General features: G+C 35.5%; 1 protein-coding gene across 6 annotated transcripts in view; it reads left to right on the forward strand.

The window, feature by feature from the left end:
• RBM33 (RNA binding motif protein 33) overlaps positions 1–12993 on the forward strand; it is a 104360-nt gene that overhangs the window by 41297 nt on the left and 50070 nt on the right. For all 6 annotated transcript variants that reach the window (XM_084281834.1, XM_084281835.1, XM_084281837.1 and 3 more), the window contains exon 10: positions 102–160. In XM_084281834.1, the coding sequence (XP_084137960.1) occupies positions 102–160 (59 nt within the window). The remainder of the gene's footprint in view (positions 1–101; positions 161–12993) is intronic.

A 12993-nucleotide genomic window follows, 5' to 3' on the forward strand; every position in this document is an offset into this window, starting at 1 on the left:
AGCGGATTTTAATCGTGGCTTCTTACTGCAACCACTTTTGGAAATAACAGCAACAACTGTTAGGTAAAACAAATGGTGTTAAAAGGTGCTTCTTGTTTCAGTGCCCTTGCTGCCAGTTCCAGCCCAGCCAAGACCTGCCGTAGGACCCCAGAGATTTCCTGTGAGTAGCAGCTGTTTCTTCTTCTTTGATATGGATAAGCATACATTTGCAAGGAAATATTAATACAGCAAATAAAGGCTGTTCTAGTGAAATATAATTTTAAGAATTTGTAAATATTGACAATACACTCTGCAGTTGAAAATGTTTGTTAAAAGCTTAAGGTCAATGGATTTTTGAGAGTAGAATTAATTCTGTTTAACTGTAAAATTGTTGAACCAATCTCTCCAGTGGGAGAGGCGTGAATGCATCTTGTCTTAAGGAATATGGGCTCCATTTTATTACTTGAGTCTTTCTGTATAAATAGAATCCTTACTTTATTTGATATAATAAAGGCTATTTGGAAAAAAAAATCCCTAAGCTTAAAAAGTAGCATACGTTTTCATTGTAAAAATCAGCAAAATTGTATTTTTATTGTTACTTCAGGCATTTAAATGCCTTCGTATTTTTATATCAAAAAATGAGAATGGCATTGTATGACCTTGTTTTTTTCAATGTTCCTAACTTGCAAAACAAACAGGACATCTAACTGCTTCACAAGAAAAAAACACTTTTTAATTCTAATAATTTAGAGAAGCACCTTTCTAGATATTTTTTTCAAACTTTCACAATTCTGTTGTCCTGAATTTTTAATTCAGGTGGTTTGCAGATCATCAAAATAAGCAAAAAATATATTTATTTGTGCATATTATATTTATTTGAAGTATTTTCAAGTAACAACCCGCATATTATTTCCCAAATACATAAATGACAAAAATTATCCTCTGTTAATGCTTGCAGTGTTGAAGGGGGAAAGTAGGTGTTTGTGAACATCTGTGTGGTATCACACAGTAAATTATTTGCATAGAGGTCAGATGTGTTTGAAAAAAGCAGATTTTGGAAACCTGCTGTGACTTTTGATTGCCATGTGCATACCTGGCTGCTTTTGATGCAGAATATTTGTTCTAGATATCTAGCTAAGAAATTTATGTGCATGTTTGGTACAGTAGCTGATTTCTTAAATCTCCACATTTCTTCTGTGAAGTATAAAAAGTTTAAACAATATAACTGCAGTTTCATAACTAAATTTGTCACGTAATTTGTGTCAATGTTTAAACAGGAAATATTTTTCTGTTTAAAATTATTGTGGGTTAAGGGAAAGAGTTCTTTTCAACGGCCTTTAGTATTAAGTAAAAACAGTGTTAACATTTTAAAAGTAACTATTTAAAAAGCACAGGTATCTCATGTATGGTTTCCTTTGACATGAACTTGCTTGTGCCAATAAACCCAATTTGGGATTGAAAAGAAATAGAAGGACATGGAATATCTGTAAAGGCATTGTAATTGACATCTTTGAAGTGTGTTTACATCAGTGTAGAAAAATTGGAAATTAATTTTTTTAAATTGACTGTGAAATTAGATTTTAATTCTGTTCACTTTTGTTTTTGCAAGTCAAGAAGTACTGCAAACCTGACTAATCTTGTATGCAACAGTTTTTTAAATGGAATAAAATGGATTGAACATTTTCGTTAGGACTGCTCCTTTTGCCTGAAGGAAAATACAGAGTGCTTGCTGACTTTTTATGTAAGCAATGTACTAGCAAAGAGTCAGTGTCCTTTTTTTATTTTTTTTTTTCCATTAAGAGAAGGAAGGCTGTCTTAACTAAGAGGATGCAGTACTGTGATTTGGCTGCCCTGAGTGTTTTTTCCACTTCAGCTAGTAACCTGCTCTATGACCCTAAGAAAGGTGCTTAATCTTTCCATGACTCAATAATTTGTAAAATAGGTATAATGTGGTCTTCCCTCATGAAGCACTTTATAAATTTTGCATAGGTTATCAGATATATTAGGATTAGGAATTAAGTGTCACTGTGTACATATTGCGTGTTTGTTTTATTAAATGTAGTATGTTAGCTCTTGAGCTGAAGACAAATTTACTTTCTGACTTGAACGTTCTATCCTGTGGAGCTACCTTTTCTTGCTTTGTTACATGTCAAATGCCTCTGTGCTGTTAGAATTCACTTGTTTATGTATAAATGTTGACTTATAGCAGTATAGCAATGGTTGGACAACTTTGCTGACGAGCCATTTGAAAAAGGTCAAAGAAGTATTCCTGATCATGGTACATTCTTCCTTTTTCTCATTATAAAAGGAATCCGTAGATATGTGAAAACTTGATTTCTGGTTTTAGGATCACCTGATCTTAGCATAGTAGTCAGTCTTCTGTTTGCTTTGGTTCTTAAAAAAAAAAATAAATAAATCTGAGGTTAATATATTTAGGTTGCTTTCCCCTGTGTCTTTGAACTGGATGGCTTATTTTGCTTGAATGTGGCAGGGGTGCACAAACATTAAAGGTAATGACGTTCTCCCTTGTGAGAACCCTATGTTTAGCTAGTGACCTAACTAAAGAAAAACCACTTCTGAGTTCCTGTCTCATCTAGCAGAGACTTCTCAGCACAGAGAGCCCCTGTGTGTTACAATTGTGAGAAGAGCTTCAATCAGAGCTAATCAATTGCTAGTCATAAATCCATTGGAAACCAGGTGTTATTAATTTAGGGCTAATGAAGTGACGTGTAACCATGTAATGGTTAATTCTTACAACCTTTTGCAGAAGGATGTAATTGAAGAGTTGAACAAAGTTGTAATGAGCATGTTAGCATATTGGTTTCAGTTCTAAATTATAAGAAATAATGTGGTATTAAATCAGGGTAATGTTGATCAGGATCCAGTCTGCTTGGATTTGGGACTGATTAAATTCACTTAACAGCCCTGGATGTAAATGATAATGTTTCAGGGTAGGGCTTATTTCTGAATTATTTCCTACTTAAAGCTTAACCCCTTAAGCGTTTAGAGAAGAAGTTACAGAAAGGGTCTAGTAGAATTTATCCATTTACATTCCCTATTTGAAGTTATGTGAACATTTAGGGTAATTTTGAAGCAAACAAGGAAGTTGTCTATTTCTTACTCTGTAATTATTCGAGGTGACTTAGTGGGGATAATATTTGAGAGGTGTGGTCAGCTAATAAGGACTGAATGAATGGTGAATCTGAGGGTTGTTAGTAGTTGAGAAACATGGTAAAGTGGTGCTAACTGGAAGTTAAAGCCTCAAGTTGTGTAAAGCATCATTTAAGTATTCTTCAGGTGGTTGCATTTAATAATAATTCAGTTTTCAACTATAGTTGGTGCTAGCGTTTTTCCAGGTACTGGAATTAACCTGGAACTGTGCACGTGCCAACTGAATGTGTTTTCCTAAACTGTTTAAAGAGGAGATTTGGCTAACATCCTCGGGTCCTTCTGGAGGTCTAGCTTTATGTATCACCTGCCTTCCAGGTAAAGCCTTTCTCTGAGTTACTGTCCCAGTGTTTCACAAACAAGATTTTGGGGGGATGACTGATCTGTTTGAAGGAAAATGATTGGAGATTTATTTACAGGCTAGTTGCATGGATCTGAATTTTTACAAGAGGAACTGTTGTGATTATCTAGGCTAACGTCTCCTATAAAAAATAAAAAGGAAACAGAAGAGGTGCTTCTAAACACTATGTTTAGGTTGCTACTAACTTACTACTGTAGGGGCCAGACCTTTAATGTGAAACATTTGCTTTCAAATGGCAATTTTCATGAGCTGAGGTTGATGGTCCAAATCCTTTCATTCCTTATGTGGTTTCACCAGCACGTTCTGTGTTTGAAATATTTCAGCATTTGCCTGAAGGAAAGGTGAAGACCTTTTACTTTAACCATTACTTAATTTCATTTAACATCAAGGCAGTTTCCACATGTGGCACATTTGTTTGGGATTTTTTAAGGACATATGAAAGTGGAGCAAGTGTTGTCATGTCCGTTTTGAGAGAGTGCCCCAGTATTTTCATTGTCAAAACTCTTCAGACAGAAATTGTGAGGGGATCCCTGGCATATGCCAGCCCGAGTCTGGAACAAGATGTTTTGTGTGAAGAGGGAGTTGCAGAAAACTTTCCTTACACTGCCTGAGGCAGAAGAGAGGAATAGCTTCCTCTGACTTGGGGCCATCCGTTCCCCTTGTATCTCTGTTTGGGTTTGTCCTCTGAAAATGCTTCATAGAGAGTGGAGGCTGGCAGTGTATCTTGATTCCTTTTGCCGGGATTTTCAGGGAAGTTGGATGAAAATCTGTTCATTTGTTATCCTTAACTTAACGCCCTTGGTGTCCCACAGACAAATTTTCTTAATTTTGCGCCACTTGAGTTTCAGAGCTGAAACTAAGAATAGTCTGACGCGGTATGAAGCAAAAATGGCAGCAGCGCTGGTGTCTGCCTGACCAACCAGGAAGGCTTTGAGATGCACAAAGCTTTCCTCCTTTGATAGGACATCTGGTAGTGCACTGGCTGCCTTTCAAGTAACTGTTGAATTCAAATCTAAAAAAGTTGAATTGCATGACGTATAAACTGTTTTATTCAGTATAAAAATAAGACCTTAGTCGAGCAACTTGTCCTCAGGCAACTGAGAATATTCTTCTGAATATTCTACATCGTGTCTTTTCAATTCTCAGGAGTGTTTTTTTTTTTACATAATTTGTCTTTGGAACTTACCTTAAAATTTCTTTTCAGAATGGTCCTTATCCCAAAAGAATACTTGAAGATTTTTTTTTTCTTAAACTACAAAAACCTTACTGAGCTTTCTTTAGTGTCATGCGACATGCTTCAACTTCATCTCCAGGATATCAGCTGTTGTAAATGGATGCTGTGAGGGGGAGCTGATGAGTTTTGATTCTGGTTTTCTACCATTTCTGAAATACCTAGTTAGACAAACTTTGAGCTTTGAAGTATTGTTTGAAATTCAGACACTTCAAAATCACTGCTTTATGTTTTAAACTGCGTGAGGTTTTTGAATAAGTGCTCAATTATTGCTCAGATCATAGGTCGCTGTCCTTCATATTTGCCACTGGCTTGAAACATTTCCTTTAGATAAAAAAAGAGTATTAATGCTGTATTAAATTATTAAAGGTGTATTAAAATATGATTTGCCTTTTTTTTTTTTTTGTCCCTGAAGTGGTCCTTGGGCTGACTTGAATCAGCCTGTAGTACTATTTTAGCAAACTTGGGTAAGTTTAATGGATTTTAGGATGTACTTGGGCCTGGGGGTGTGTCCTTACATAAATGCCTCTTGCAGTCTGTGAAAGCAGAAATTTGCAGTGCTTTTGTAAATAAAGCTCATTGCAGTAGTGCTTCGTGATCGTTGTGGAAAATGTAAATAAGGGGTTATTTTTTTCCAAAATTTCTAATTCCATTAGGAATTGCTATGAATAAGTAGGGGTTTCTGAAACCCTTCCTAAGGTCTTGGCTCCTATTTTCCAGTGCCTACAGTATGGATGAGTTTAAACAGTTCTGCATCTGAGAATGTTCAGTCCTTTTAAAGTGATACTTAGCAAAAAATGATAGATAGTAACTAGTACATGTTTGCAGCAGTGTTCATGTAGGAGACAAACTGTTAATGGAAATAGAAAGTCACTTGTGAAAATGATTCTCCTACTTCCTCACAATTACTCTGCTTTAGCTATGGCTTTACTATAATGAGTAACAGTAAATGAAATTTTCACTCTATTACTGTGTCGCGGTAGCAGATCACAGGTAGTGTAGAAAGCATTTTGTTTTCATTTAACAGGATACATGGTATCAGGTGGTGTTGATTGACATTTCTTGGATAGTGCTTTATACAGCATTTCATGCAAATCATGTTTGAATGAGACTGCTGCATCAAATTACATTTCTTTCAGATTATAGCCCTTGCAGATGTGAGACGGAGCTTGTTCCGCAGCTAGCAAAAAGCTTTCGTTTTGAACACTTACTGTTTTCACAACTTGACTGCAAAGCCCTGTAATTACAGCACTTAAGATAGTGAAGGAATGATGGGCACTTTCTCTTATCAGATCTATAAGTAGTTGCAAGCAGATGCAGCGTGAGATCCCTCCAGCTGTCAAATATTGTCAGGCTGGCATAGAGGGAGTGCAGTTTAAAATGCAGGTGACATAATACCCAACATCCTCCATTTGCTAGTGGGCTTCTGATTAATCACGATTACCATACATTATCATACCATCAAATTTAATCATATCAATGAATTCCCATTTGCAGGAGGAGCAGCAGCAGCAAAACATGATGGTAACAGCTATTAAATAAGAGAGAAATAGATGGTTTCTAAATGTAGTAACCCTTTAACTTGTCCTTCTAGCTCCAGTGTGCACATGCTCTGTAGAAATGAAAATCAAACAGAAAACTTGTGCACTTATATTCCATAGTTTTTGCCATTTAACTTTAAGTAATTGTTATTTAAGACTGCTAAGAAAAAAAAAAAGAGTTGAAGAATTTTTTTTTTTGTCTTGTTGACACTAAAAATTTCTACAGTTCAGTCTCTGGTTTAGTACCTGCTAAGCATAGAGTCACAGAACGGTGAGAGGTTGGAAGGCACCGCTGGAGGTTGTCTTTCAACCCCTCTGCTCAAGCAGGACCACCTCGAGCTGCGTGTGCAGGAACATGTGCAGATGGCTTTTGAAGATCTCCGAGGAGGAGACTCCACAACCTCTCTAAGCAACTTGTGCCAGTGCTCCATCACCTGCACAGTTACAAAGTTTAGGTCTGGGTGTGTTTTTGTATGTGTATATTTTATATGCATGCACACATGCACCTATACACGTGTAAACACGTGTATTTATACACACAAAAATACTGTATTTACATATTTCTACTTGTAATAATATTTATATCTATTATATATTACTTGTAATGATGTATATGTATATATAAATGATTAGACATAAAATAGATTGATTCAGATATATTTGTATGAGTGAAGGTTGAACTTCTTAAGCTGTATGAGCAAACGATAAATTTTTATGAAGCACACGCAAACATGTATTAAGTGTATGGCTCTATGGCCATTAATTAGGCAGTTAGAGATATTTTGCTGATGTCAAGACTCCTCTTACAAAGAAATTCAATTACAGTGTACAATTGACTTCTTACTACAATGCAGTAAGACTAATCTAGTGCTTAAATGCTGAATGCAGAGCTAAAATATACTTGTTATAACCCAGGCTTTGACGCTAGTATAGTTCTCAAGCTGTTTTCACTGAGCTGTGAAACATACTTCTGAAAAACAGTGTATTTGTCATCACAGTAGGAAAAAAAGATCTTATCAATAAATGGGTATTTATTCACCTTCTGTACCTTGAGTTCTTGCTGTTTAGTATGTGAAATAAAAAAAAAAAAAACGCTTCATTATAAAATACTAAATTGTACTACTGATTATGGTAAACTGAATTAGAGTAATATTAAGTGTTGAATATGGAATACACCAAATGACAAATATATTCAGGCCTTCAGGCATGCGAGTAGAACCTGCAAGCACATTGGTAGCCCTGGGTGTGTAAAGTTCTTGCATCAAAGTGTTTGCAAAGTCAGAGGTACAGAACACCTCCAAAATGAAATTTCTGTACAGAATTATAAATAAGGAGTCTTGTAATTTAACTACTAAATAGATCTGAAATGTCACAGATCAAAGTCCAGTTTAGCAGCAATTTTAATATTTGTCTTCTGTAAAGCTGTCTTTTCGTTCTCTTTTTTTTTTGTTGCCATCTGAGCATTTTTAGTTGAAGGGAGAAGCATCGTCCCCAAGTCACATCTTTTGAGGTTCTCACATTGTTTTGAAATTAACTGTAAGTTCACTGTCAAACTTGGAGTGTAATGTAGAAATCCTGAATTTGGTATTCTATTTGATACTCATCTGAGTTTTGCTTCTAATCGCAGGTGACATGCGTGTCACCAGAGTGTGCTAGGTCAATAAACATTCTAATAATATTTCCATATAATGGTCTCTAGCCTCAGGATAAGGTGAGACTATTGTTATAATATATTTTATAGGTGTTTTATGTCAATAGTTGTGAAAGCAGAAGAGATACAAAATGTGCCATGCTTTTGGGTACCTAGTAATATACCTATTCCTAGTAAACTATTTGCTTTGAACACAAAAACATGCAGGATGATTTTTAGTGTCTTGAAATTAAAAGTAAAATTTTCTTCTATAACGTGATCCTTCTGGGTAGCATCAGTCAGTTAGCTTAAGTAACAAGGGATTCCTCTGTCTCCCTCCTTGCACCGTTCTTGTACTAGTTTTCTGTGATGGATGAATTCCATTTTGGGACCTTAAACAGTGACGCTGGGCATTAGTTATTTTTTATACAAATCTTTTATGTACACGATCTGCTCAGATCACAGGACTTGTGCTTAAATATCCCAATGTGTTTTACCTCCTGGAGCTGTGCAGTGTCAAAGAGAAGCTTGTCCAAGTTACCTGGTACATTTCAATATTACAAATTATTTTTGGCTTGGTTTAGGGAAATAGCAACCTTTTCTTTTTCAAATTGAATCTGCCTTAATGCTAGGATCTACATACATGAACTAGCAGTTACTATCTACTTGCATTTTCCCCTTAGAAAATGTATTCCAGAAATGTTGAAGACACGTGAAGGGGTAGAATACATTCACTCTCTCAAGTTTCATGATCTCTCTGAACTTTAATTTTTATCTCTTGACTGAAATGTATTAAAGGCATAAACTTTTATATAGGGCCTTTTTATAACATTGAATCCATGGGGAATACTTTGGTACCTGTTAAGTTTTAGCTGACCTTGATGGAATTATGCTTGTCAAGGGACATCGCAGGGAGCCTACAGGTTCATTTAGACTGCATTTGAGAAAATACCAAGTATGTTTTATTCTGAAATTTCAGAGAATCATTTGCTTTCTGTATGCTGTGCACAAGAATACTGTGAAACTGGCTTGTTTTGTGAGATATATACGTTTCTACTTGACAAATTTTAAACCATATTTAATTTATATGAAAAAGGGCTTCTTGCACAAAAGGATGAAAAGTCACTTCCTTGCACTGGAAGGTTGGCATTTTAGGAAAGCTTTTCAAAAAGTCTAGTAGCTACTGAAATAAGAGGATTAACATCTTGTGACAGATGGCTATAGTTTTAATTGTCATAGGTTACAGTGGTCATTATTCTTTGCATTTAAACCATATAAGAAGAATTAACTGAGTGGCCCTGCTTAACTGTCAATGGGGTTCTCCTAGCTCTTTGCATTTTAAGTGAGATTAATAAATGAAAACATGTTGTGGAGGCAGGGTGTAATTTATTGAAAGATTCATGAAGTTTCAATGACATTGTTAAGGTATTTAATTAGTCTCATGGAAAAAAAAAGTGGAGTGACCCTTTTAGAGAAGCTGATAAGTCATATAATAGCTGTTAGATCCTCTTTATTCCTTGCTTTATAAGATTAACTGTGTGCTAAGCAATTTATGCTAAGTTTTCCCTTTTATTGGTAACCAAAGTTATCTATGCTTCATGAATAGATTATTGGAGATAACATCATGTAATTAACAAGAGATGCAGAAAAGTAAAAGTACAATTTGTGTAAGAATTGTATGAGAGAATGTTAATTTCTTAACTAGGAAGGATATTTAAAGGGATAAAAGGAAGGCAAAATAGTGCAGTTCTTTGAAAGGATTAAAGTAACCTTATCTCGTGTTCTTTCAGAAGGTAGGATTGCCTGAGTGTGTGAAAGTCGTGTTCAATGAGCTATTCACAACTCTAATGAATTGTAGACACAAGTTTGCAATGCATTTTTTTTGCAAAAGTGATTGATAACATGTAAGTTAATTGAATAATGGAAGTTAGCAAAAGGGGAAATTGTATAAGCTGCATACACGTGGAATTGTATAAAAATGTCAGTCCGTGGTGCTCTAAATTATAGCATGTGGGGGAGAAAGTGTGGATTGACTTTTTTTTTTTGTCGGGGTAAACTTGTTAAAAATGAATATTTAAGACAGTAAAATATCTTGTCAGTAGCACTTCAGTGTGTGTTTATCTTCTCCTTTGAAGTATTTGGAGAATGCCTGTGGTTGTAGTCTCTTTGGAAATCCACCCAGAACCCCCCTTCCAGTGTAATTTCTGTCTAGACCTAAGTGTATTCAGAAAGATGATAAATCAAAATTTTCAAAGTAAAATCACACTAGGATAAACTAAATGCTAGAAATCAACACTTGCATTCCTTAAAAATACAGAAAAAAATACAGCACATCTTTGGTAGTTTGAGTAAAGTCTTGACCTTGCTATCGTTATTTGGGGCTTGACATATGTTTTAGTTTGCACACAAGATAAGAAAGAATGGCCCAGGCTAAGTTTTCACAGCCTGCAGATTCCTACTGAGAGGCTCGAAGGCCTTCCTGCACTAGATGTGAGCCCTCAAGTTTTCAAAAATAACAATTTCTCTCCCAGCTCTTTGAAATTCTCATGAATACCAGGGCTGCGGCTCATGGTGTAGAAAGAACTGCACAGTGCTGAGTATTGGGAGCAGTTTTGTAAGGGGTAAGTGTAGGTCGGTTTATGGCTTCCAGGCCATACATAGTGTGATGTGATGGGTAAGTCTGCTCTAGGTCAGGTGCTTTTTTCTGATTCTGACCTCTTTTTGCAACTAGTTTTAAATATAGCTAAAAGATCCATCTTAGGAGTCTTTCCTTGCAGCTTGGTGCACTTTATCAAATTGATTATTTAGTAAATGACACTATCATTGATTTAGCATCATTATTATCGATAATTTAATCTGATAGTGATGAAGAAGAGAGAAGACTGTTCCAGAAAGTTGCATTATGTGCTCTTCTGGGTCTTTCTCATCCAGACACTTGGTAACTCAATCTTCCAAACTACTGTCTGTACGAATCTGAGCCAGCTTTGTGGGCTCTTGCTGGAAAGGCACATAAATAATTTTATCCCTTCCCCCCCAGCAGCACAGTTGGCCCCAATCTGGGACTAAAAGTTAGAAACTTACAGCCTTGGCTGACTAAGAATTTGCAGTTCTCCTTTTTGTTCACTTGAAACTCATTAATTTGAAAATAGGTGTTTTGGAGAGCGTGAGATTTATTAAGTAGAGAAGTTTCCTGAAAGGTTTAATAATGATGAAGGAATAGTTAAAATCCCTTTCTGTAGGGAGTCTCGGTTGATGTGTGAACTGAATAGTTGCTTGTAATTCGAAACTGTCCGGTTAGCAAAACCATGAAAAATGGAAGTAACTACTGTGCATATAAAGATTTATTATGCATCTACGTTACAGTATGCTTATTTTTATCAAAATAGACCATTATGAAAACTGGCTTTTGCACCTGCTCTTCATTAATTTTTGGAGTTAAATAGCTCTGCGTGGTCTTTCCTACTAAATACCAGAAGGCACCTGGCAGTTATCAGTAGCAAATACTTGCTGAATGTAGAGTTTAGCAATAATGATAAAATAATCCACTCCTGGAATTAGTTTGACTGCAGTTAAGAAGGGGGAGAGGAAGGAATTAAACCTTAAGTAATAGAAAACTGTTATATTGCTTTGTACTATTTTTAGGACAATTAGCATTTGGCATAAGAAAAAGTCAAAGCTGTGGTATTAGTGTGTTCCTGGGGATGGGGTGGGTGTATTTCAGAATCATAGATGAGTATCTCATAACTCAGAAAAACATCCACCGTATTGTGCATGTTTTATTAAAAAGCAAGTTCATTTGTGCCTAGAAGTAATAACTCTGGTTGAAACTTAGTTTCACATATACTATGTTAAATTAATCATTTTAATTATTAAATCATTAATAAAATAATCAAATTTATGTTGGAGTTTTCCGAAAGCTTTTTCAGAAGGAAAGTTTCAGCAATGTAAAACCTGAATATGCAAGTTTCTTCCTTTCCATATTACAGTAATTTATGGGTAGAGTTTTATTTCACTTTTGGGGGGAGCAGAAGCAAAGCTGGTTTAGAAAAAAATTAGAGGTCAGTCTTTCTTTTACTGATGTGAGAAGGAAGAGAATCAAACTCATTTGTTTTTTTTAGAAGCAAATATTGGTAATTCATTTTTCTGCAAATAGCAAATGACTTTGCAATTAACTTTGCATGATTGGCCTTTGGTTATCAGCCAAGAAATGTGATTAGTCATAATTTTTTACTGGCTCTTCAAAATGCCATATACATAAGTTAAGATCTGTTAGTGATCAAATAAGTGGATATTTGTTAATGACACTCAGTTGTCTGTGCAGTTTGTTGCTTTACTGTGGTGTGTGTTATATCAGCCATACTTCTGTAACTTTCCCACTTTCAAAACTTCCAGATTTAATAAAAAGCAAAACCCCACAACCCTCAGTTCCATTGTGCATGGGATAAGTGCTCAGGCAGGGAAGGGTCTCATTGTTTTAGTAACCGTGTATGCGACAATTCAGCACTAATGAATTCTGTCAGAAACAACCCTATTCACTAAAGAATATGAAAAGGCTCCTCATGTTGTTTTAAATGTAAAAAGGCAGAGTTGGATTTAGGATTCAGAAATGTTTCTTGTCTTTAAAAAACTTAATAGCTTCAAAGTTTAACTAGAATCTTAAAAAAAAAAAAAAAAAATTTTTTTTTTACCCGTGAGGGATGAAAAAGAGCCTTTTAGGAAGAGGTGAAATTATTTCCTTCTTGCTCTCATTTTGTTGGACTGTTTATTTTGACCCAAACTTATGCTGTAGGATATCCTTTCTGAAATACACTATTAACAAAACTAGAGCAGAAACGAGCCTCGGTGCACCTTAGTGGAAATTTTTTTCTGTAACTGGGTAATGGCTTAAAATTGGTGAAACTATTTGGAGGAGACTAAATATTTGATTCTAAAATGAAGATGGACAGATCTTTGGAACTGAAGGGAGCTTGATATCAGTATTGTGTATATTTATAGCAGTAAAATACCTTGCTGATTGTTTTTTGTTTGTTTTTGAAAGTGGGACTTAAAGTAACTTGGCTCAGTTCTGGAACTTACCAAAGCT

The sequence above is a fragment of the Netta rufina genome (genome assembly GCF_964035555.1).
Source record: "Netta rufina genome assembly, chromosome: 2".
Classification (NCBI taxonomy): Eukaryota; Metazoa; Chordata; class Aves; order Anseriformes; family Anatidae; genus Netta; species Netta rufina.